This window comes from Haemorhous mexicanus, chromosome 3, assembly GCF_027477595.1.
Source record: "Haemorhous mexicanus isolate bHaeMex1 chromosome 3, bHaeMex1.pri, whole genome shotgun sequence".
Classification (NCBI taxonomy): domain Eukaryota; kingdom Metazoa; phylum Chordata; class Aves; order Passeriformes; family Fringillidae; genus Haemorhous; species Haemorhous mexicanus.
The window spans coordinates 118,453,517-118,478,625 of NC_082343.1; the positions used below are offsets into that span (position 1 = coordinate 118,453,517).

At 50.4% G+C, this 25,109-nt stretch overlaps 1 protein-coding gene across 1 annotated transcript; it reads left to right on the forward strand.

Moving 5' to 3' along the window:
* Positions 1–1,507: 1,507 nt before the first annotated feature.
* Positions 1,508–6,025, forward strand: LOC132325690 (N-alpha-acetyltransferase 20). The gene is made up of 6 exons (XM_059843273.1): positions 1,508–1,665; positions 1,799–1,823; positions 1,912–2,002; positions 3,168–3,303; positions 4,244–4,389; positions 5,699–6,025. Exons 1-6 carry the CDS (start codon positions 1,580–1,582, stop codon positions 5,782–5,784), a joined length of 570 nt encoding a protein of 189 aa, XP_059699256.1. The 5' UTR covers positions 1,508–1,579; the 3' UTR covers positions 5,785–6,025.
* Positions 6,026–25,109: the final 19,084 nt, after the last annotated feature.

The following is a 25,109-nucleotide window of genomic DNA, read 5'->3' on the forward strand; positions in this document are numbered from 1 at the left end:
TATGCTTTTAATTAGTTTTTTTTAATTTTTAAGGTAATTTTTATAGATTATTTGTTCTTATTTGTGAGTTAGCATAAAGGTGGAGCTTTGGGGGCTTTTTGTAGTAATGTTTAGGGTCAGTTGCACAGTTTTGAGGTCAGTGAGTCGGTTTGATTTATTTTTTCATGGGTTTTTGTTTTTATTAGCAGTTATTTCATTTTCAATGTGATTTTGAGGTTTTTTGGGTTTCTGAGATACTGGTTTGGGAGGAAGTTTAGGATTGGAATGGATGGGGGGGTTTGGGCTAGTTATAGAGGGGTTTTAAAATTTATTTCCAGTTGGGTTTCTGTGAGTTTTTAATGGGGTGAAATGTAGTGGGGCCTTTGTTCTTTGTTAGTAGCAGAAATAGGTTTTGTTTGGATGTGCTGCGACGGGACGAGCGTGCCCTGCGCGCCGGCGCTGACCGAGGCGCGTCGGGATTTCTGTGGTTCTGACGGGTCAGGTGAGTGAGTTGATATGGTTTACTAGACAGGTCAAAATAGAAATAAAAATAAATTTGAAAGGAAATCTAAAACTATAACTGTAAACATAAACATGGCAAACAGATAAATATATAAAACTGTCATATAATGTATGTTATTGTGACATACTATCATATATAGAAAATAGGGCCTAATATATATACACAAATGTATATAAGTAGAGATTGTAAATATAAAAATATTCACTATAGTTTAAAAGAAATTGGGTTTTTTTTTTTGTTTTTTTAGGTTATAGGCTGGGTTCTTTTATAAATAGTAGAAATATAAATAATATAAAACTATAAATCCAACTATACAAATATATATCTACTGATACCTATAAATATTTAATATAACTAAATATAAGTAATATAAATATATAGTATAAAGACAGATCTGTTCTTCAAGGCATTCTCTATACTAGATAATCTATAAATATAGTAAAAAATAGAAATGTACATGTGAATATAATGATGAAAAATAAAATTATTTTTGAACTTTTAAATACGGTTTAACTGAAGGGGTGTCTTTGGTTTTTATTTGGTTAGAGACAGGGGCTTTATTTTAAACAAGGCAAGTATTATAGAAATGTAAATCAAAATATAGAAATATATTATAAATATATAAAGATATGTAACTATAATTAAACTATAAATGTAAACCTAAATATAAATATATGTAAGTAATGTGAAGAGATGTAATCTAGAATATCAATAACATTATAGGGCAATTGAAATTATAAATGGGAAAATAGATACGAAAAATATTACTATAAAATATGTTAATATAATTTAAAAGAAAGGTCTTTTTTTCTTTTTATTTGGTGTGAGGCAGGGCTTTTATTTTTAATAATATGAATATAGATATTATTGTTTGATATTTCTAAATATAGAAATACGCAGCCGTGCCCCTTCTCAGCACGGCCCGCGGCGGCAGGTCTCAGGCGCGGGCCGGGCCGGGGCGGTTCTGCGGGGCGGGGCAGGGCTGCGCAGGGGGCGGGGGCGCCCCATCTGCCGCCTTTCCGTGGCGAAAGGGGCCCTTGGGCGCGCGAGCGTTTCCGGGGCAGCGTCTTCACCGTCATGCTCGGCGTCTGCGTCGTGATCGCCATCATCATGACAACGCTCCGCGCCTTCACCTGCGACGACCTCTTCCGATTCAACAACATGTGAGCGCCGGGCTGTCCCCTCTTCATGCCCCCGAGCCCCTGCGCTCTTCCCCACCCCGCGGGGTCCTCGCGGCGCCCCGCCGGCCGGGCGGGCCCGGGCCCGTGCTGAGCGCCGCACTCTCTTCCCCCACAGCAATCTGGACCCGCTGACCGAGACCGTATCCTTCCCGCCGGGGCAGGGGCGCGGGGTCGGGCGCGGGCGGCGCAGCCGTGACGGTCGCAGTTGCTCCTTAACCAAGCGCCCAGTACGGGATTCCCTTCTACTTGCAGTACCTCGCCCACTGGCCCGAGTATTTCATCGTCGCCGAGGCTCCCGGCGGGGAGCTGATGGGTTACAGTGAGTGCCGGGTGTCCCGGCGGTAACGTCTCCCTTCGTTGCCTCTTTCGGGGATTAGAACGCGGGAGTTTTTCTTACTCTTCGCGTTGACCAAATAACCAACATGGAAGAGGAACCTTGCGTTGCATCTTCTCGTTTCTTAAATGTCTTAGGGTATTATGCAGGACTCATTACCATAGCTTCCAGTTTGATGTTCCTAGCGCAGCGAGGAGCCTTGGCTGTCGTAACATCCACCCGTATTTGGTGAATGGGTATTTTTGTAATCTGGAAGATACAGTCCCTACCCACCGTCAGTAAAAGTGCGGGGCTTGCCTTTTGCATTGCCCTGTAAGGGAAAGCTCTGGGCCTGGATGTCATTTGCTAATTTGCTGTGGAATACTTGTGTTTTTCAGAAATCATGCCAAAGAGAACTGCTAGGAGACGGGGTGGGGCAGAGTAATGGTTTTTGCAGGGACCCAGGAACTAAAAGTATTTAACATATTAAGCTGAAAGTATGTGTGCTGTATAGAACATTTCTCTGTATCCATCACACTTGTTGCTTATTAGCAGTGCCTGTGTCATCTGTGAAAAGCAGAGGGTGGAAGTGTGAATTTTCATTAATAAACTAACATTGGATTGAAAGGAGAGAAACTAGAAAAAAGCCTCCCCAAAACACCATCCCCACCTCCTTTTTTTTTTTTTTTCCCTCCTTAAACACATTGTGTTTGCAGGGCCTTAGCTTTCTATTGCCGGACTGGCAAAGCTTCCCGAGCTCTATTCCCTCATAATCTCCAAAAGTCTCAGATAGTTGCTGGGATGGTAGTTTTGGGTTTCCAGTCCTCTGTTCCTCCTTTATTTCAGTCAGATTTTAAATTTTGGTTCAGTGAGACTTGTGAGAATTACTTAAAATTTGCATTTAGAAGTCGCCTCAAGGAAGGAATTTGCAAACTTGTTTGGTGTTTTTTTACACTAGTCAAGAAACTGCTGTAATATTTGAGTAAAATGACATTTTTAGTGGCTAAAATCACAATTTTAGAGTGAAAAGGTAGACATCCCTGTTTTAGCCTTTACCACAATCATTGTATCGTGTGTTTATCCATGGCTTATTCCTCTTGTGACGTTGTCTGGCTGCAGGCAGTGCATTACTCCAAAGGTGCTGCTGCGCTGATGCTCTGTATGTTCACAGTCATGGGCAAAGCCGAAGGCTCTGTGGCTAGGGAAGAATGGCATGGACACGTTACTGCTCTCTCTGTTGCACCAGAATTTCGACGGCTGGGTTTGGCTGCTAAATTAATGGAGCTCCTGGAAGAAATTTCAGAAAAGTGAGTAGTATGGCTATCTTTAAATTCATCTTTTAAAGTAACATTTAAAAGTAGTATTTCTACAGAAACATGTCCCTGTTTTACGTGGCAGAATTTTGCTTTACGTGGTGTTCTGATTTTCTTAAATTCCTTCTAGTTGGAGAAAAAGAGTTACGAAAGTTGCTTAGCAGTTTAAAATCCCAGGGGTTCTCTGTGAGCTAACTTGCCAGAGAGAGGAGGACATAGCCTGAACTCCAGTAGAGATAGTGTATAAAAGAACATTCCTTGACAGAGTCCGCACTGTTTCCTGTAGGGCCTCCAATATACTTGTTCAGTTACTGCGGGCTTTGTGCAATGCCCTCAGGCACAATCCTGAACAAATTTTGTACTGCAGAGATTATCTTAGTTTACTTGCCATCCCGTGCTTGGTTACTTGTACCTGAGAAAATTTAATTTAGTGTCAGATGAACCCACAGGGAAATGTCCTTAACTGATTATAGTAGCGCAACCCCACTATGGTTGGTAAGACTGGAAAGTAGTATGATGTTTTGAAAAACTTGCCGTGTGGAATTAAGGGTCTGTCATCTCCTGTTAGGCAACTGAATTTTGTGACTGATTCCACTTCTCCTAATCCAAGCAGTCTAAAATGTGGATACTTTTTAAATTGGATTTAGGCCTGTGGGGGCATTTAACTTGTCTTGTTCCTTCTGATCAAATTTCTGAACCCACTGACTGGTGAAAAATTGCCATGTGATAAAAATAAAATTAAATCCTTGTCTATGATTGAATTTTCCCATGGTAAACAAGTGTATCTGTTATTACATTGGGAAAGATGTTTAATTAGTATACTACATTGGACTTGTTTGTGTTTCATTACAATTTATGGGTTGTTATTTAGAAATACATTTACTTACTATTCCTTAATGTGGCTTTGTTTGTTTCTTTTCCTCTCCTGCTAAAGAAAGGGTGGATTTTTTGTCGATCTCTTTGTGAGAGTATCAAATCAGGTTGCTGTAAATATGTATAAGCAACTAGGCTACAGTGTGTACCGGACAGTCTTAGAGTACTACTCAGCTAGTAGTGGGGAGCCAGATGAAGATGCTTATGGTAAGTTCTTGTTTGGTCTCAAATTGAACAGAACTATTCTCATGTTGAAAGTTGCTGGGATTGTTTGTAAGACTCTTACTATTTTTTGATATGAAACCTATAAAAAAACCATGAAACAATTTGAAACAATTATATGAAACAATTTCAGATAGTTGCTGATTAATGGGATTTTTGTATTTTTGTAACTTTTCCTAATTAAGATTATATCAGTTACAAAACTTAATCTTGCCATTTGCACATTTTGTAGCATCTCTGGCAAAATCAAACACAGAACAAGAATAAATGAGAAGGAATGTCAGTGCTTTGTTCCTTTCATCCCGGAACAGGGACTTGAAACTTTGTTTTTCTCAGATGTCTATGTATAAATTAACAATTGTCAGCATTCCGCAATGACAAAGAATTGGGTAACATTTTCAATTTAAAAGGGAAGGAACATGGACATTGAAGTATGTTAATTTTAATTATGTTAACAAAAGTGAACTACCAAGTGCTTCCTCTTTCTAAATCCTTCTTAAAATTATCCTCCCAAAGGGTTACATGGTGAGGCTGTGTATCATTTCTGTTCTTGCACTGTTTATTTGATACGTAGGAGCGCTGTGAAATACAAGGGCTCAGACAGACACCTACCATTGCCGCATGTGACTTTAGTCATATATTTGCCTCTTTTAGCTTGTCATTTCCTTTCTATTTGGCTGAGTTTCATGCAGTGTTTTATATCAGTTGATATCATTGCCATTGAGCAACATTAAGGACAGCAGTGTGTCCTGAGGACAGCAACCAAGATGATGAGAGGTCTCAAGAGCAAGATTTAGGAGGAACAGCTGATGTCCATGAGTTTGTGCCACTTGGAGAAGAGAAAGCTGATGCATGCACTTTTCACAGTCTGTAACTTCCAAGGACTTCAGAGAGGGGTGTTGATCTCCTCCCTCCGGTGACCAGTGACAGGACATGAGGAGATGGAGCAAAGCTGTGTCAGGGAATGTTCAGAGTGGGTGTTAGAAGGCTCTTCACCGAGAGTTTGGTTGGTAACTGCAATGATCTCTCCAGGGAAAGGGTCATGACACCAAGCCCATCAGAGTTCAAGGAATATCTGCACAATGCTCCTAATCATACGGTATCATTTTAGTAGTACTGTGTGGAGCAGAGCAGGGAGTTGCACCCTTATGGGTCCTTTCAAACTTGAGATAGTCTTATGATTCTGGGAAATTTTCTTGATTAAAAATTATCTTATTTTAACGGAGAATTCACTTAATATGGCTTTGTACAAGGACTGCATTACTATAATAACATTTTTTTCCTGTTACTATAGATATGAGAAAAGCTCTTTCCAGAGATACAGAGAAGAAATCAGTTATACCTCTGCCTCATCCTGTGAGACCAGAAGACATTGAGTAACTTTAAGCTGTGGTTCTCATGCAATTTACCAAGGGTCAGGTTCCATCTTCTATAACCCCCAACAACTTATGCATAAGAAGTTTTAGGCCAAATGTTTTTCCCATAAAATACTTAAAAGCAATGTTGAGAAGCTGACTAACACTGCTTCTTTTGGTAATGCCTCTATACTGCCGCACTTACTCAATTTTTCCTTTCACATGTTGGAGAGTTGGAGACTATTAAAATGGAATTACTTCCTGTATGGTCTTTTCTTGGTTTTCTTGTGGCAGCTAAAATTTATTTCTGTTTCAGGAAGCATCTCATTGTATAGTCTGTGATTTAACAGTTCCCATGCCAGCTTAATTGTGGTGGAAGAAGGCAAATGAAGCCAGGACACTTAACTAGGATGCCCCAAACCCCTGCCAATCACAGGTTGCCAAAAAACCCCCACCTTAGGTTACAAAAATACTAGAAGCTCAGGTACAAAAATACCAAATACTCCCCCTACAAAAAACTAGGTTCCACAATACAACCCTAGGTGTATTTTTGTTCAAAACCCTAGTTTTGAGCCCTAGTTTCAAAATAATAGAAAACCAAATTCCAAAATACCAAAGAAAACCACGTTTCGAAATCACACAAATTAAAATACCAGAATTTTAACATAACCCAAGTTCCAAAATACAAAAGTAACCCGATTTCAGAATACCAGAACAGCAAGTTCAGAAATATCAAAATAACAGTTTCAAAACACTAAAATACCAAGTTCCAAAACACCAAAATTATTCCATTTCAAAATACCAGAATATCAAGTTCCAAAATAACAAAAGGACCCCATTTCAAAATATCAAACTGAAAAATACCAATTTTCAGATCTCTTATGTGGTCAGGATTCCCAATCCCAAAAGAATGCAACGTTGTCAAAATGGAATCTGCGCTACCAAAGTGCAGCCTGGGCTCCACCCCGCGCTCCTATGGGCCGCCGCCTCACGGCTCCCAAGCCTGCCAATCCCGGCCCGCCTTTCTCCGCCCTGTCCAATGACAGACGCCCTTTCAATCCGGGCGCGGTCCCTCCAATGACAGCCCGCTCAGTCGCGGCCAGGCCTCTCAGCCTCCCGTACGCCTCAGGCGTACTCCCCCGTACGCCTGAAGCGCCGCTCACGCCACCGCCGCTTTGGAAGCCGGCGGAGCTGTGTCCCCGCTGCCGCAGTCTCGGCAGGCGCTGATGAGGCCGGGAAGGGCGGGCGGGAGCTTCCAGTTGAGGTCCTTGCCGGGATTTCTCCCAGGGAAGCGGGCAGAGGGCTGGGAGCGGGCGGACTCGGCCCCGGCAATGGCGGCGGCGCGAGCCCGGCTTGAGGGGACCGCGGGGGGTCTCGGAGCCGAGTGCGGAGGGAAGGGGCGGGCTGGGATTGGTGGGGCCGGCGCTGCCTCGGGTTGTGATTGGCTGGCTGGCCCGGCCCTGGGGGATAAATAACGTGCGTTGGGGCGGCACCGGCGTCAGTTCGGCGGTGAAGCTGGGAGCGACGAGAGGTGCGCCTGCGCGATTCGAGGAGCGACGCTGCGCCAGGACGGCACCTCCGCGGCAGCTGATCCGGGGAGCGCCGGTGAGCACGGATGGGACGCCTGCGGCAGTATCTGAGGGCTGGCGCTGTCCAGTTCTCCCCGCTGCACCCTGCGCGGTTCGGGTAGCCGGGGGCTGGAGTGGTGCAGGCGGGGCCCGGCTGCTGTTAACTGCTGGGCGGCAACTAGACATTTCGCCGTTTTTGGATTTAAAGTAACGTTCCGAATACCGGGAATAAAACTGGCTTTTTGCGTTTTAATTACTTTATTTTGTTTTTACTTGTAATAACAATGATTTCTTTCTTTATTGCGTTGTTTTATTATTTTGCTCGTTTTTTTTTTTTTTGTTTTTTTTTTTGGTTTTTTTTTTGTTTTTTTTTTTTTTTTTTGTTTGATGTGTTTTCTTTACTAGATACCTGATGTTAATTCAGTAGGAGTTGTGGGATTGGGGCTGAAACACCAGTTGTGAGATCAGTGGGGACATAAAGCCCCAGGGTGTGGAATAAGGACTTTGGCATGAGCCAGGCCCGAAACAGGGTGGAGCAGTGGGAATGCTGGGGCTGGATAAATGCCACCGGGAGAAGGGCATGGAGCGGCAGCACAGGGCCTGCAGGACGTGCCTGGGGGTTCCCCTTGGTACCAAGTAGAGGCTGAGTGTGTGGGGGCTCAGAGGCCTCGAGGGCCCAAGAACCAGCCCAAGGGTGCCGTTTGGGATGGGGGAGCAGGAGCCCAGGGGCTGTTCCCAGCCCCTGGAGCTGCCTGGGGGGAGGTCAGGGGGTCTTAGTGCAGGTGCTGGGCTGAGGCCTAGGGTGAGGGGGAAGGTAGATGTTGGGCTTCAGGCCTCAAGCGTCCCCAAACTTGGGATCCCATTAGGGTGGATGGGTGGGTGGGTGGGTGGGACAGCTTCTAGAGACATTGAAATGATGGCAGGAACTGATTTGTGACCTTATCAACAGCCCCAAGTGAGAAGCAGAAGCAGCTTTTAGCTGCAGGCAGTAGAAAGCGGAGGAGCTGGAGCCGAGGCAGCAGAGCTGGAGGAGACAGAAATATGGTAGGGTTTGGGGTAAAACCCTTTGTGGGGCTGGGATAGGGAATGTGGAGCTGGGAGGTGAACTCCATGGTCGGAGCTGAAATTGCTGTAAGGGCTGTGATCTGAGCTCAAACCACAAAGAGCTAGAGCTAAAACAAAGATCCTGCCCTGAGGAGCACAAGTAGCATTATGTGGCACTGCTGGAGAGATGTTGAGGAAGAATTGGGACAGAAGAACTGGAAGTGAAATAAAGCTTGTGGGACTGGAGCTAAAATCACTGGGGCCGGGGTGGGGACTGCAGTGCTGCAGCATCAATCACTGCTCAAAGGGATACTCACTATACATCTGGAGAGTAATCATAGATTAGGATACAAAACGATAAAGCTGGAAATACAATAACGTCTGCCAGAATGGGGTGAGAATAGTGTTTCTGGACCTGAAGGTAAAACCTCACAACTGCACCCAAATCCAAAACCCAGTTGTCTCAACCCGGAGCAGATTTGTCTGGGGCAGCTAGAGATGGAAGGAGAGAGCTGGTGGTGAAATAAAGCTTGTGGGTCAACAGCTGAAATCACTGGGGCTGGGAAAGGGGAACTGTGGGGTTGGGATTGAGATTGCACATGGGATGGGAGCTGTAGGGCTAACATGGAGATGGTAGGATTTAGGTGCTAAACTCTCTGTAGGCCTCTCATACCGATGCTGGTGTTGGGTGTTGTGACTGAAGGTAGAACGGGTTATGCAGAACAGAAAAGGGGGCTACAGCCTTGCGCCGAAATACCCCGTCGATGGCAGGATACTACCTACTGCCCTACTGCGCCGCAGAGATCTAGTGGAAATCACTGTGGGGCTGGGAAGGGGATGGCGGGGCTGCGACTTTAAATGAAAATGGAAAAGAAACTATGAGACAGAGAATGGGGCTCTTTGAATTGTGTGAAAAGAGGCAGAATCTGTGAAGCTGCCAGGGATTGCGGGGCAAGAGATAAAATCATGGCGTGTCTGGGACCGGGACTGAAGATGGCACAGGAACCCTAGGGCTGGCACAGAAACCGTAGTGTTCTTCCGCCAAAAGAACTGTAGGCCCGTGTCACGGATGAAGGGGCTGGGTATTGTGACTGAAATTAGAATAGGTTGTGTGGAGAGGAAAAGGGGGCTGACACCTTGCGCCTGAAAACCCCGTCGATGCCAGGATATTGCCTGGGCCAGGGATGGCACCTCCTGGGATGGAGCAGAAAACACTGAGGGCCTGGGACTTGGAATGAAAATGGAAAAGATACTAGACCTGTAGATGGGGCTGTGGCCATCGAGGTGAACATATGCAGGGGCTGGCACCGTGGTTGGGAATTGATGATCTGGAGCTGAAAGCATGGGGGGCTGGCATATTGATTCTGGGGTGGGCTTTGAGACCCTTGGGCGGGGGCTCAAGCTTTGCAGAGCTGGAGCCAAAGCCAAGATGCTGCCCTTTGAAGATGGAGAAGAGCGCTGGCAGTGAAATAAAGCTTGTGGGTCAGCAGCTGAAAGGGCTGAAATCACTGGGCCTGGACTCATCATTGCTTGTCTGCGATCGGGGCTGAACACGGCACAGGAACCACAGGGCTGCCACAGGCACCGTAGCGTTTTTCCGCCTAAATCACTGTGGGGCCCGTGCTATGGTGAACGTAAAATAGGTTGTGTGGAGCGCAAAAGGGAGCTGCAGCCTTGCGCCAGAAAGCCCTGCTGATAGTAGGAGATCGCCTAGGTCTGTGATGGCATCTCTAAGGTTCGAGCGGAAATCACTGTGAGGCTTGGGCTCTAACTGAAAACGTAAAAGGTCTTATTATGCTCAGAATGGGGCTCTTGGCCTTGAGGCGAAAAGAGGCACAGTCTGTCACAGTGTCACAAGATTGTTGGGCTGGAGATAAAAGCATGGGGGGGCTGGCATATTGATGCTGAGCTGGGCTTACAGGCCCTTGGGCTGGAGCTCAAGTCTTGCAGAGCTGGAGCCACAGACAAGATGCTGCCCTTTGAAGCTGGAGAAGAGTGCTGGCAGTGAAATAAAGCTTGTGGGTCAGCAGCTGAAAGGGCTGAAATCACTGTGCCTGGACTCATTGCTTGTCTGGGATCGGGGCTGAACATGGCACAGGAGCCGTAGAGCTGGCACAGAAACCATAGTCTTCTTGCCTCGAAACACCTTTAAGCGCGTGTCACGGATGAAGGGGCTGGGTATTGTGACTGAAATTAGAATAGGTTGTGTGGAGAGGAAAAGGGGGCTGACACCTTGCGCCTGAAAGCCCCGTCGATGCCAGGATATTGCCTGGGCCAGGGATGGCACCTCCTGGGATGGAGCAGAAAACACTGAGGGCCTGGGACTTGGAATGAAAATGGAAAAGATACTAGACCTGTAGATGGGGCTGTGGCCATCGAGGTGAACATATGCAGGGGCTGGCACCGTGGTTGGGAATTGATGATCTGGAGCTGAAAGCATGGGGGGCTGGCATATTGATTCTGGGGTGGGCTTTGAGACCCTTGGGCGGGGGCTCAAGCTTTGCAGAGCTGGAGCCAAAGCCAAGATGCTGCCCTTTGAAGCTGGAGAAGAGCGCTGGCAGTGAAATAAAGCTTGTGGGTCAGCAGCTGAAAGGGCTGAAATCACTGGGCCTGGACTCATCATTGCTTGTCTGCGATCGGGGCTGAACACGGCACAGGAACCACAGGGCTGCCACAGGCACCGTAGTGTTTTTCCGCCAAAATCACTGTGGGGCCCGTGCTATGGTGAACGTAAAATAGGTTGTGTGGAGCACAAAAGGGGGCTGCAGCCTTGCGCTAGAAAGCCCTGCTGATTCTAGGAGATCACCTAGGTCTGTGATGGCACCTCTAGGGATCGAGCAGAAATCTCTGTGGGGCTGGGGCTCTAACTGAAAACGTAAAAGATCTTATTATGCTGAGAATGGGGCTCTTGGCCTTGAGGCGAAAAGAGGCACAGTCTGTCACAGTGTCACAAGATTGTTGGGCTGGAGGTAAAAGCATGGGGGGGCTGGCATATTGATGCTGGGCTGGGCTTACAGGCCCTTGGGCTGGAGCGCAAGTCTTGCAGAGATGGAGCCAAAGCCAAGATGCTGCCCTTTGAAGCTGGAGAAGAGTGCTGGCAGTGAAATAAAGCTTGTGGGTCAGCAGCTGAAAGGGCTGAAATCACTGAGCCTGGACTCATCATTGCTTGTCTGGGATCGGGGCTGAACACGGCACAGGAACCACAGGGCTGCCACAGGCACCGTAGTGTTTTTCCGCCAAAATCACTGTGGGGCCCGTGCTATGGTGAACGTAAAATAGGTTGTGTGGCGCGCAAATGGGGGCTGCAGCCTTGCGCTAGAAAGCCCCGCTGATGCTAGGAGATCACCTAGGTCTGTGATGGCACCTCTAGGGATCCAGTGGAAATCGCTGTGGGGCTGGCATATTGATGCTGGGCTCGGCTTAGAAACCCTCGGGTAGGAGCTCAAGTCTTGCAGAGCTGGAGCCAAAGCCAATGTGCTGCCCTTTGAAGATGGAGAAGAGCGCTGGCAGTGAAATAAAGCTTGTGGGTCAACAGCTGAAAGGGCTGAAATCACTGGGCCTGGACTCATCATTGCTTGTCTGGGATCGGGGCTGAACACGGCACAGGAACCACAGGGCTGCCACAGGCACCGTAGTGTTTTTCCGCCAAAATCACTGTGGGGCCCGTGCTATGGTGAACGTAAAATAGGTTGTGTGGAGCGCAAAAGGGGGCTGCAGCCTTGCGCCAGAAAGCCCTGCTGATGCTAGGAGATCGCCAAGGTCTGTGATGGCACCGCTAGGTATCCAGTGGAAATCACTGTGGGGCTGGAAATTGTACTGTGTTGCTGGGGCTCTAAATGGAAACGGAAAAGAACTTATAATGCTCAGAATGGGGCTCTTGGCCTTGAGGCAAAAAGAGGCACAGTCTATCACAGTGTCTGAGGATTGTTGGGCTGGAGGTAAAAGCATGGGTGGCTGGCATATTGATGCTGGGCTGGGCTTAGAAACCCTCGGGTAGGAGCTCAAGTCTTGCAGAGCTGGAGCCACAGACAGATGATGCCCTTTGAAGATGGAGAAGAGCGCTGGCAGTGAAATAAAGCTTGTGGGTCAGCAGCTGAAAGGGCTGAAATCACTGGGCCTGGACTCATCATTGCTTGTCTGGGATCGGGGCTGAACACGGCACAGGAACCACAGGGCTGCCACAGGCACCGTAGTGTTTTTCCGCCAAAATCACTGTGGGGCCCGTGCTATGGTGAACGTAAAATAGGTTGTGTGGAGCACAAAAGGGGGCTGCAGCCTTGCGCTAGAAAGCCCTGCTGATTCTAGGAGATCACCTAGGTCTGTGATGGCACCTCTAGGGATCGAGCAGAAATCTCTGTGGGGCTGGGGCTCTAACTGAAAACGTAAAAGATCTTATTATGCTGAGAATGGGGCTCTTGGCCTTGAGGCGAAAAGAGGCACAGTCTGTCACAGTGTCACAAGATTGTTGGGCTGGAGGTAAAAGCATGGGGGGGCTGGCATATTGATGCTGGGCTGGGCTTACAGGCCCTTGGGCTGGAGCGCAAGTCTTGCAGAGATGGAGCCAAAGCCAAGATGCTGCCCTTTGAAGCTGGAGAAGAGTGCTGGCAGTGAAATAAAGCTTGTGGGTCAGCAGCTGAAAGGGCTGAAATCACTGAGCCTGGACTCATCATTGCTTGTCTGGGATCGGGGCTGAACACGGCACAGGAACCACAGGGCTGCCACAGGCACCGTAGTGTTTTTCCGCCAAAATCACTGTGGGGCCCGTGCTATGGTGAACGTAAAATAGGTTGTGTGGCGCGCAAATGGGGGCTGCAGCCTTGCGCTAGAAAGCCCCGCTGATGCTAGGAGATCACCTAGGTCTGTGATGGCACCTCTAGGGATCCAGTGGAAATCGCTGTGGGGCTGGCATATTGATGCTGGGCTCGGCTTAGAAACCCTCGGGTAGGAGCTCAAGTCTTGCAGAGCTGGAGCCAAAGCCAATGTGCTGCCCTTTGAAGATGGAGAAGAGCGCTGGCAGTGAAATAAAGCTTGTGGGTCAACAGCTGAAAGGGCTGAAATCACTGGGCCTGGACTCATCATTGCTTGTCTGGGATCGGGGCTGAACACGGCACAGGAACCACAGGGCTGCCACAGGCACCGTAGTGTTTTTCCGCCAAAATCACTGTGGGGCCCGTGCTATGGTGAACGTAAAATAGGTTGTGTGGAGCGCAAAAGGGGGCTGCAGCCTTGCGCCAGAAAGCCCTGCTGATGCTAGGAGATCGCCAAGGTCTGTGATGGCACCGCTAGGTATCCAGTGGAAATCACTGTGGGGCTGGAAATTGTACTGTGTTGCTGGGGCTCTAAATGGAAACGGAAAAGAACTTATAATGCTCAGAATGGGGCTCTTGGCCTTGAGGCAAAAAGAGGCACAGTCTATCACAGTGTCTGAGGATTGTTGGGCTGGAGGTAAAAGCATGGGTGGCTGGCATATTGATGCTGGGCTGGGCTTAGAAACCCTCGGGTAGGAGCTCAAGTCTTGCAGAGCTGGAGCCACAGACAGATGATGCCCTTTGAAGATGGAGAAGAGCGCTGGCAGTGAAATAAAGCTTGTGGGTCAGCAGCTGAAAGGGCTGAAATCACTGGGCCTGGACTCATCATTGCTTGTCTGGGATCGGGGCTGAACACGGCACAGGAACCACAGGGCTGCCACAGGCACCGTAGTGTTTTTCCGCCAAAATCACTGTGGGGCCCGTGCTATGGTGAACGTAAAATAGGTTGTGTGGAGCACAAAAGGGGGCTGCAGCCTTGCGCTAGAAAGCCCTGCTGATTCTAGGAGATCACCTAGGTCTGTGATGGCACCTCTAGGGATCGAGCAGAAATCTCTGTGGGGCTGGGGCTCTAACTGAAAACGTAAAAGATCTTATTATGCTGAGAATGGGGCTCTTGGCCTTGAGGCGAAAAGAGGCACAGTCTGTCACAGTGTCACAAGATTGTTGGGCTGGAGGTAAAAGCATGGGGGGGCTGGCATATTGATGCTGGGCTGGGCTTACAGGCCCTTGGGCTGGAGCGCAAGTCTTGCAGAGATGGAGCCAAAGCCAAGATGCTGCCCTTTGAAGCTGGAGAAGAGTGCTGGCAGTGAAATAAAGCTTGTGGGTCAGCAGCTGAAAGGGCTGAAATCACTGAGCCTGGACTCATCATTGCTTGTCTGGGATCGGGGCTGAACACGGCACAGGAACCACAGGGCTGCCACAGGCACCGTAGTGTTTTTCCGCCAAAATCACTGTGGGGCCCGTGCTATGGTGAACGTAAAATAGGTTGTGTGGCGCGCAAATGGGGGCTGCAGCCTTGCGCTAGAAAGCCCCGCTGATGCTAGGAGATCACCTAGGTCTGTGATGGCACCTCTAGGGATCCAGTGGAAATCGCTGTGGGGCTGGCATATTGATGCTGGGCTGGGCTTAGAAACCCTCGGGTAGGAGCTCAAGTCATGCAGAGCTGGAGCCAAAGCCAATGTGCTGCCCTTTGAAGATGGAGAAGAGCGCTGGCAGTGAAATAAAGCTTGTGGGTCAACAGCTGAAAGGGCTGAAATCACTGGGCCTGGACTCATCATTGCTTGTCTGCGATCGGGGCTGAACACGGCACAGGAACCACAGGGCTGCCACAGGCACCGTAGTGTTTTTCCGCCAAAATCACTGTGGGGCCCGTGCTATGGTGAACGTAAAATAGGTTGTGTGGCGCGCAAAAGGGGGCTGCAGCCTTGCGCCAGAAAGCCCTGCTGATGCTAGGAGATCGCCAAGGTCTGTGATGGCACCGCTAGGTATCCAGTGGAAATCACTGTGGGGCTGGAAATTGTACTGTGTTGCTGGGGCTCTAAATGGAAACGGAAAAGAACTTATAATGCTCAGAATGGGGCTCTTGGCCTTGAGGCAAAAAGAGGCACAGTCTATCACAGTGTCTGAGGATTGTTGGGCTGGAGGTAAAAGCATGGGTGGCTGGCATATTGATGCTGGGCTGGGCTTAGAAACCCTCGGGTAGGAGCTCAAGTCTTGCAGAGCTGGAGCCACAGACAGATGATGCCCTTTGAAGATGGAGAAGAGCGCTGGCAGTGAAATAAAGCTTGTGGGTCAGCAGCTGAAAGGGCTGAAATCACTGGGCCTGGACTCATCATTGCTTGTCTGGGATCGGGGCTGAACACGGCACAGGAACCACAGGGCTGCCACAGGCACCGTAGTGTTTTTCCGCCAAAATCACTGTGGGGCCCGTGCTATGGTGAACGTAAAATAGGTTGTGTGGAGCACAAAAGGGGGCTGCAGCCTTGCGCTAGAAAGCCCTGCTGATTCTAGGAGATCACCTAGGTCTGTGATGGCACCTCTAGGGATCGAGCAGAAATCTCTGTGGGGCTGGGGCTCTAACTGAAAACGTAAAAGATCTTATTATGCTGAGAATGGGGCTCTTGGCCTTGAGGCGAAAAGAGGCACAGTCTGTCACAGTGTCACAAGATTGTTGGGCTGGAGGTAAAAGCATGGGGGGGCTGGCATATTGATGCTGGGCTGGGCTTACAGGCCCTTGGGCTGGAGCGCAAGTCTTGCAGAGATGGAGCCAAAGCCAAGATGCTGCCCTTTGAAGCTGGAGAAGAGTGCTGGCAGTGAAATAAAGCTTGTGGGTCAGCAGCTGAAAGGGCTGAAATCACTGAGCCTGGACTCATCATTGCTTGTCTGGGATCGGGGCTGAACACGGCACAGGAACCACAGGGCTGCCACAGGCACCGTAGTGTTTTTCCGCCAAAATCACTGTGGGGCCCGTGCTATGGTGAACGTAAAATAGGTTGTGTGGCGCGCAAATGGGGGCTGCAGCCTTGCGCTAGAAAGCCCCGCTGATGCTAGGAGATCACCTAGGTCTGTGATGGCACCTCTAGGGATCCAGTGGAAATCGCTGTGGGGCTGGCATATTGATGCTGGGCTCGGCTTAGAAACCCTCGGGTAGGAGCTCAAGTCTTGCAGAGCTGGAGCCAAAGCCAATGTGCTGCCCTTTGAAGATGGAGAAGAGCGCTGGCAGTGAAATAAAGCTTGTGGGTCAACAGCTGAAAGGGCTGAAATCACTGGGCCTGGACTCATCATTGCTTGTCTGGGATCGGGGCTGAACACGGCACAGGAACCACAGGGCTGCCACAGGCACCGTAGTGTTTTTCCGCCAAAATCACTGTGGGGCCCGTGCTATGGTGAACGTAAAATAGGTTGTGTGGAGCGCAAAAGGGGGCTGCAGCCTTGCGCCAGAAAGCCCTGCTGATGCTAGGAGATCGCCAAGGTCTGTGATGGCACCGCTAGGTATCCAGTGGAAATCACTGTGGGGCTGGAAATTGTACTGTGTTGCTGGGGCTCTAAATGGAAACGGAAAAGAACTTATAATGCTCAGAATGGGGCTCTTGGCCTTGAGGCAAAAAGAGGCACAGTCTATCACAGTGTCTGAGGATTGTTGGGCTGGAGGTAAAAGCATGGGTGGCTGGCATATTGATGCTGGTCTGGGCTTAGAAACCCTCGGGTAGGAGCTCAAGTCTTGCAGAGCTGGAGCCACAGACAGATGATGCCCTTTGAAGATGGAGAAGAGCGCTGGCAGTGAAATAAAGCTTGTGGGTCAGCAGCTGAAAGGGCTGAAATCACTGGGCCTGGACTCATCATTGCTTGTCTGGGATCGGGGCTGAACACGGCACAGGAACCACAGGGCTGCCACAGGCACCGTAGTGTTTTTCCGCCAAAATCACTGTGGGGCCCGTGCTATGGTGAACGTAAAATAGGTTGTGTGGAGCACAAAAGGGGGCTGCAGCCTTGCGCTAGAAAGCCCTGCTGATTCTAGGAGATCACCTAGGTCTGTGATGGCACCTCTAGGGATCGAGCAGAAATCTCTGTGGGGCTGGGGCTCTAACTGAAAACGTAAAAGATCTTATTATGCTGAGAATGGGGCTCTTGGCCTTGAGGCGAAAAGAGGCACAGTCTGTCACAGTGTCACAAGATTGTTGGGCTGGAGGTAAAAGCATGGGGGGGCTGGCATATTGATGCTGGGCTGGGCTTACAGGCCCTTGGGCTGGAGCGCAAGTCTTGCAGAGATGGAGCCAAAGCCAAGATGCTGCCCTTTGAAGCTGGAGAAGAGTGCTGGCAGTGAAATAAAGCTTGTGGGTCAGCAGCTGAAAGGGCTGAAATCACTGAGCCTGGACTCATCATTGCTTGTCTGGGATCGGGGCTGAACACGGCACAGGAACCACAGGGCTGCCACAGGCACCGTAGTGTTTTTCCGCCAAAATCACTGTGGGGCCCGTGCTATGGTGAACGTAAAATAGGTTGTGTGGCGCGCAAATGGGGGCTGCAGCCTTGCGCTAGAAAGCCCCGCTGATGCTAGGAGATCACCTAGGTCTGTGATGGCACCTCTAGGGATCCAGTGGAAATCGCTGTGGGGCTGGCATATTGATGCTGGGCTCGGCTTAGAAACCCTCGGGTAGGAGCTCAAGTCTTGCAGAGCTGGAGCCAAAGCCAATGTGCTGCCCTTTGAAGATGGAGAAGAGCGCTGGCAGTGAAATAAAGCTTGTGGGTCAGCAGCTGAAAGGGCTGAAATCACTGGGCCTGGACTCATCATTGCTTGTCTGGGATCGGGGCTGAACACGGCACAGGAACCACAGGGCTGCCACAGGCACCGTAGTGTTTTTCTGCCAAAAATCACTGTGGGGCCCGTGCTATGGTGAACGTAAAATAGGTTGTGTGGAGCGCAAAAGGGGGCTGCAGCCTTGCGCCAGAAAGCCCTGCTGATGCTAGGAGATCGCCAAGGTCTGTGATGGCACCGCTAGGTATCCAGTGGAAATCACTGTGGGGCTGGAAATTGTACTGTGTTGCTGGGGCTCTAAATGGAAACGGAAAAGAACTTATAATGCTCAGAATGGGGCTCTTGGCCTTGAGGCAAAAAGAGGCACAGTCTATCACAGTGTCTGAGGATTGTTGGGCTGGAGGTAAAAGCATGGGTGGCTGGCATATTGATGCTGGGCTGGGCTTAGAAACCCTCGGGTAGGAGCTCAAGTCTTGCAGAGCTGGAGCCACAGACAGATGATGCCCTTTGAAGATGGAGAAGAGCGCTGGCAGTGAAATAAAGCTTGTGGGTCAGCAGCTGAAAGGGCTGAAATCACTGGGCCTGGACTCATCATTGCTTGTCTGGGATCGGGGCTGAACACGGCACAGGAACCACAGGGCTGCCACAGGCACCGTAGTGTTTTTCCGCCAAAATCACTGTGGGGCCCGTGCTATGGTGAACGTAAAATAGGTTGTGTGGAGCACAAAAGGGGGCTGCAGCCTTGCGCTAGAAAGCCCTGCTGATTCTAGGAGATCACCTAGGTCTGTGATGGCACCTCTAGGGATCGAGCAGAAATCTCTGTGGGGCTGGGGCTCTAACTGAAAACGTAAAAGATCTTATTATGCTGAGAATGGGGCTCTTGGCCTTGAGGCGAAAAGAGGCACAGTCTGTCACAGTGTCACAAGATTGTTGGGCTGGAGGTAAAAGCATGGGGGGGCTGGCATATTGATGCTGGGCTGGGCTTACAGGCCCTTGGGCTGGAGCGCAAGTCTTGCAGAGATGGAGCCAAAGCCAAGATGCTGCCCTTTGAAGCTGGAGAAGAGTGCTGGCAGTGAAATAAAGCTTGTGGGTCAGCAGCTGAAAGGGCTGAAATCACTGAGCCTGGACTCATCATTGCTTGTCTGGGATCGGGGCTGAACACGGCACAGGAACCACAGGGCTGCCACAGGCACCGTAGTGTTTTTCCGCCAAAATCACTGTGGGGCCCGTGCTATGGTGAACGTAAAATAGGTTGTGTGGCGCGCAAATGGGGGCTGCAGCCTTGCGCTAGAAAGCCCCGCTGATGCTAGGAGATCACCTAGGTCTGTGATGGCACCTCTAGGGATCCAGTGGAAATCGCTGTGGGGCTGGCATATTGATGCTGGGCTCGGCTTAGAAACCCTCGGGTAGGAGCTCAAGTCTTGCAGAGCTGGAGCCAAAGCCAATGTGCTGCCCTTTGAAGATGGAGAAGAGCGCTGGCAGTGAAATAAAGCTTGTGGGTCAACAGCTGAAAGGGCTGAAATCACTGGGCCTGGACTCATCATTGCTTGTCTGGGATCGGGGCTGAACACGGCACAGGAACCACAGGGCTGCCACAGGCACCGTAGTGTTTTTCCGCCAAAATCACTGTGGGGCCCGTGCTATGGTGAACGTAAAATAGGTTGTGTGGAGCGCAAAAGGGGGCTGCAGCCTTGCGCCAGAAAGCCCTGCTGATGCTAGGAGATCGCCAAGGTCTGTGATGGCACCGCTAGGTATCCAGTGGAAATCACTGTGGGGCTGGAAATTGTACTGTGTTGCTGGGGCTCTAAATGGAAACGGAAAAGAACTTATAATGCTCAGAATGGGGCTCTTGGCCTTGAGGCAAAAAGAGGCACAGTCTATCACAGTGTCTGAGGATTGTTGGGCTGGAGGTAAAAGCATGGGTGGCTGGCATATTGATGCTGGGCTGGGCTTAGAAACCCTCGGGTAGGAGCTCAAGTCTTGCAGAGCTGGAGCCACAGACAGATGATGCCCTTTGAAGATGGAGAAGAGCGCTGGCAGTGAAATAAAGCTTGTGGGTCAGCAGCTGAAAGGGCTGAAATCACTGGGCCTGGACTCATCATTGCTTGTCTGGGATCGGGGCTGAACACGGCACAGGAACCACAGGGCTGCCACAGGCACCGTAGTGTTTTTCCGCCAAAATCACTGTGGGGCCCGTGCTATGGTGAACGTAAAATAGGTTGTGTGGAGCACAAAAGGGGGCTGCAGCCTTGCGCTAGAAAGCCCTGCTGATTCTAGGAGATCACCTAGGTCTGTGATGGCACCTCTAGGGATCGAGCAGAAATCTCTGTGGGGCTGGGGCTCTAACTGAAAACGTAAAAGATCTTATTATGCTGAGAATGGGGCTCTTGGCCTTGAGGCGAAAAGAGGCACAGTCTGTCACAGTGTCACAAGATTGTTGGGCTGGAGGTAAAAGCATGGGGGGGCTGGCATATTGATGCTGGGCTGGGCTTACAGGCCCTTGGGCTGGAGCGCAAGTCTTGCAGAGATGGAGCCAAAGCCAAGATGCTGCCCTTTGAAGCTGGAGAAGAGTGCTGGCAGTGAAATAAAGCTTGTGGGTCAGCAGCTGAAAGGGCTGAAATCACTGAGCCTGGACTCATCATTGCTTGTCTGGGATCGGGGCTGAACACGGCACAGGAACCACAGGGCTGCCACAGGCACCGTAGTGTTTTTCCGCCAAAATCACTGTGGGGCCCGTGCTATGGTGAACGTAAAATAGGTTGTGTGGCGCGCAAATGGGGGCTGCAGCCTTGCGCTAGAAAGCCCCGCTGATGCTAGGAGATCACCTAGGTCTGTGATGGCACCTCTAGGGATCCAGTGGAAATCGCTGTGGGGCTGGCATATTGATGCTGGGCTCGGCTTAGAAACCCTCGGGTAGGAGCTCAAGTCTTGCAGAGCTGGAGCCAAAGCCAATGTGCTGCCCTTTGAAGATGGAGAAGAGCGCTGGCAGTGAAATAAAGCTTGTGGGTCAACAGCTGAAAGGGCTGAAATCACTGGGCCTGGACTCATCATTGCTTGTCTGGGATCGGGGCTGAACACGGCACAGGAACCACAGGGCTGCCACAGGCACCGTAGTGTTTTTCTGCCAAAAATCACTGTGGGGCCCGTGCTATGGTGAACGTAAAATAGGTTGTGTGGAGCGCAAAAGGGGGCTGCAGCCTTGCGCCAGAAAGCCCTGCTGATGCTAGGAGATCGCCAAGGTCTGTGATGGCACCGCTAGGTATCCAGTGGAAATCACTGTGGGGCTGGAAATTGTACTGTGTTGCTGGGGCTCTAAATGGAAACGGAAAAGAACTTATAATGCTCAGAATGGGGCTCTTGGCCTTGAGGCAAAAAGAGGCACAGTCTATCACAGTGTCTGAGGATTGTTGGGCTGGAGGTAAAAGCATGGGTGGCTGGCATATTGATGCTGGGCTGGGCTTAGAAACCCTCGGGTAGGAGCTCAAGTCTTGCAGAGCTGGAGCCACAGACAGATGATGCCCTTTGAAGATGGAGAAGAGCGCTGGCAGTGAAATAAAGCTTGTGGGTCAGCAGCTGAAAGGGCTGAAATCACTGGGCCTGGACTCATCATTGCTTGTCTGGGATCGGGGCTGAACACGGCACAGGAACCACAGGGCTGCCACAGGCACCGTAGTGTTTTTCCGCCAAAATCACTGTGGGGCCCGTGCTATGGTGAACGTAAAATAGGTTGTGTGGAGCGCAAAAGGGGGCTGCAGCCTTGCGCCAGAAAGCCCTGCTGATGCTAGGAGATCGCCAAGGTCTGTGATGGCACCGCTAGGTATCCAGTGGAAATCACTGTGGGGCTGGAAATTGTACTGTGTTGCTGGGGCTCTAAATGGAAACGGAAAAGAACTTATAATGCTCAGAATGGAGCTCTTGGCCTTGAGGCAAAAAGAGGCACAGTCTATCACAGTGTCTGAGGATTGTTGGGCTGGAGGTAAAAGCATGGGTGGCTGGCATATTGATGCTGGGCTGGGCTTAGAAACCCTCGGGTAGGAGCTCAAGTCTTGCAGAGCTGGAGCCACAGACAGATGATGCCCTTTGAAGATGGAGAAGAGCGCTGGCAGTGAAATAAAGCTTGTGGGTCAGCAGCTGAAAGGGCTGAAATCACTGGGCCTGGACTCATCATTGCTTGTCTGGGATCGGGGCTGAACACGGCACAGGAACCACAGGGCTGCCACAGGCACCGTAGTGTTTTTCCGCCAAAATCACTGTGGGGCCCGTGCTATGGTGAACGTAAAATAGGTTGTGTGGAGCACAAAAGGGGGCTGCAGCCTTGCGCTAGAAAGCCCTGCTGATTCTAGGAGATCACCTAGGTCTGTGATGGCACCTCTAGGGATCGAGCAGAAATCTCTGTGGGGCTGGGGCTCTAACTGAAAACGTAAAAGATCTTATTATGCTGAGAATGGGGCTCTTGGCCTTGAGGCGAAAAGAGGCACAGTCTGTCACAGTGTCACAAGATTGTTGGGCTGGAGGTAAAAGCATGGGGGGGCTGGCATATTGATGCTGGGCTGGGCTTACAGGCCCTTGGGCTGGAGCGCAAGTCTTGCAGAGATGGAGCCAAAGCCAAGATGCTGCCCTTTGAAGCTGGAGAAGAGTGCTGGCAGTGAAATAAAGCTTGTGGGTCAGCAGCTGAAAGGGCTGAAATCACTGAGCCTGGACTCATCATTGCTTGTCTGGGATCGGGGCTGAACACGGCACAGGAACCACAGGGCTGCCACAGGCACCGTAGTGTTTTTCCGCCAAAATCACTGTGGGGCCCGTGCTATGGTGAACGTAAAATAGGTTGTGTGGCGCGCAAATGGGGGCTGCAGCCTTGCGCTAGAAAGCCCCGCTGATGCTAGGAGATCACCTAGGTCTGTGATGGCACCTCTAGGGATCCAGTGGAAATCGCTGTGGGGCTGGCATATTGATGCTGGGCTCGGCTTAGAAACCCTCGGGTAGGAGCTCAAGTCTTGCAGAGCTGGAGCCAAAGCCAATGTGCTGCCCTTTGAAGATGGAGAAGAGCGCTGGCAGTGAAATAAAGCTTGTGGGTCAACAGCTGAAAGGGCTGAAATCACTGGGCCTGGACTCATCATTGCTTGTCTGGGATCGGGGCTGAACACGGCACAGGAACCACAGGGCTGCCACAGGCACCGTAGTGTTTTTCTGCCAAAAATCACTGTGGGGCCCGTGCTATGGTGAACGTAAAATAGGTTGTGTGGAGCGCAAAAGGGGGCTGCAGCCTTGCGCCAGAAAGCCCACTTGATGCTAGGAGATCACCTAGGTCTGTGATGGCACCTCTAGGTATCCAGTGGAAATCGCTGTGGGGCTGGCATATTGATGCTGGGCTGGGCTTAGAAACCCTCGGGTAGGAGCTCAAGTCATGCAGAGCTGGAGCCAAAGCCAATGTGCTGCCCTTTGAAGATGGAGAAGAGCGCTGGCAGTGAAATAAAGCTTGTGGGTCAACAGCTGAAAGGGCTGAAATCACTGGGCCTGGACTCATCATTGCTTGTCTGCGATCGGGGCTGAACACGGCACAGGAACCACAGGGCTGCCACAGGCACCGTAGTGTTTTTCCGCCAAAATCACTGTGGGGCCCGTGCTATGGTGAACGTAAAATAGGTTGTGTGGAGCGCAAAAGGGGGCTGCAGCCTTGCGCCAGAAAGCCCTGCTGATGCTAGGAGATCGCCAAGGTCTGTGATGGCACCGCTAGGTATCCAGTGGAAATCACTGTGGGGCTGGAAATTGTACTGTGTTGCTGGGGCTCTAAATGGAAACGGAAAAGAACTTATAATGCTCAGAATGGGGCTCTTGGCCTTGAGGCAAAAAGAGGCACAGTCTATCACAGTGTCTGAGGATTGTTGGGCTGGAGGTAAAAGCATGGGTGGCTGGCATATTGATGCTGGGCTGGGCTTAGAAACCCTCGGGTAGGAGCTCAAGTCTTGCAGAGCTGGAGCCACAGACAGATGATGCCCTTTGAAGATGGAGAAGAGCGCTGGCAGTGAAATAAAGCTTGTGGGTCAGCAGCTGAAAGGGCTGAAATCACTGGGCCTGGACTCATCATTGCTTGTCTGGGATCGGGGCTGAACACGGCACAGGAACCACAGGGCTGCCACAGGCACCGTAGTGTTTTTCCGCCAAAATCACTGTGGGGCCCGTGCTATGGTGAACGTAAAATAGGTTGTGTGGAGCACAAAAGGGGGCTGCAGCCTTGCGCCAGAAAGCCCCGCTAATGCTAGGAGATCGCCTAGGTCTGTGATGGCACCTCTAGGGATCGAGCGGAAATCACTGTGGGGCTGGGGCTCTAACTGAAAACGTAAAAGATCTTATTATGCTGAGAATGGGGCTCTTGGCCTTGAGGCGAAAAGAGGCACAGTCTGTCACAGTGTCACAAGATTGTTGGGCTGGAGGTAAAAGCATGGTGGGGCTGGCATATTGATGCTGGGCTGGGCTTACAGGCCCTTGGGCTGGAGCTCAAGTCTTGCAGAGCTGGAGCCACAGACAGATGCTGCCCTTTGAAGCTGGAGAAGAGCGCTGGCAGTGAAATAAAGCTTGTGGGTCAGCAGCTGAAAGGGCTGAAATCACTGGGCCTGGACTCATCATTGCTTGTCTGGGATCGGGGCTGAACACGGCACAGGAACCACAGGGCTGCCACAGGCACTGTAGTGTTTTTCCGCCAAAATCACTGTGGGGCCCGTGCTATGGTGAACGTAAAATAGGTTGTGTGGAGCACAAAAGGGGGCTGCAGCCTTGCGCCAGAAAGCCCTGCTGATGGTAGGAGATCACCTAGGTCTGTGATGGCACCTCTAGGGATCGAGCGGAAATCACTGTGGGGCTGGGGCTCTAACTGAAAACGTAAAAGATCTTATTATGCTGAGAATGGGGCTCTTGGCCTTGAGGCGAAAAGAGGCACAGTCTGTCACAGTGTCACAAGATTGTTGGGCTGGAGGTAAAAGCATGGGTGGCTGGCATATTGATGCTGGGCTGGGCTTAGAAACCCTCGGGTAGGAGCTCAAGTCTTGCAGAGCTGGAGCCACAGACAAGATGCTGCCCTTTGAAGATGGAGAAGAGCGCTGGCAGTGAAATAAAGCTTGTGGGTCAGCAGCTGAAAGGGCTGAAATCACTGGGCCTGGACTCATCATTGCTTGTCTGG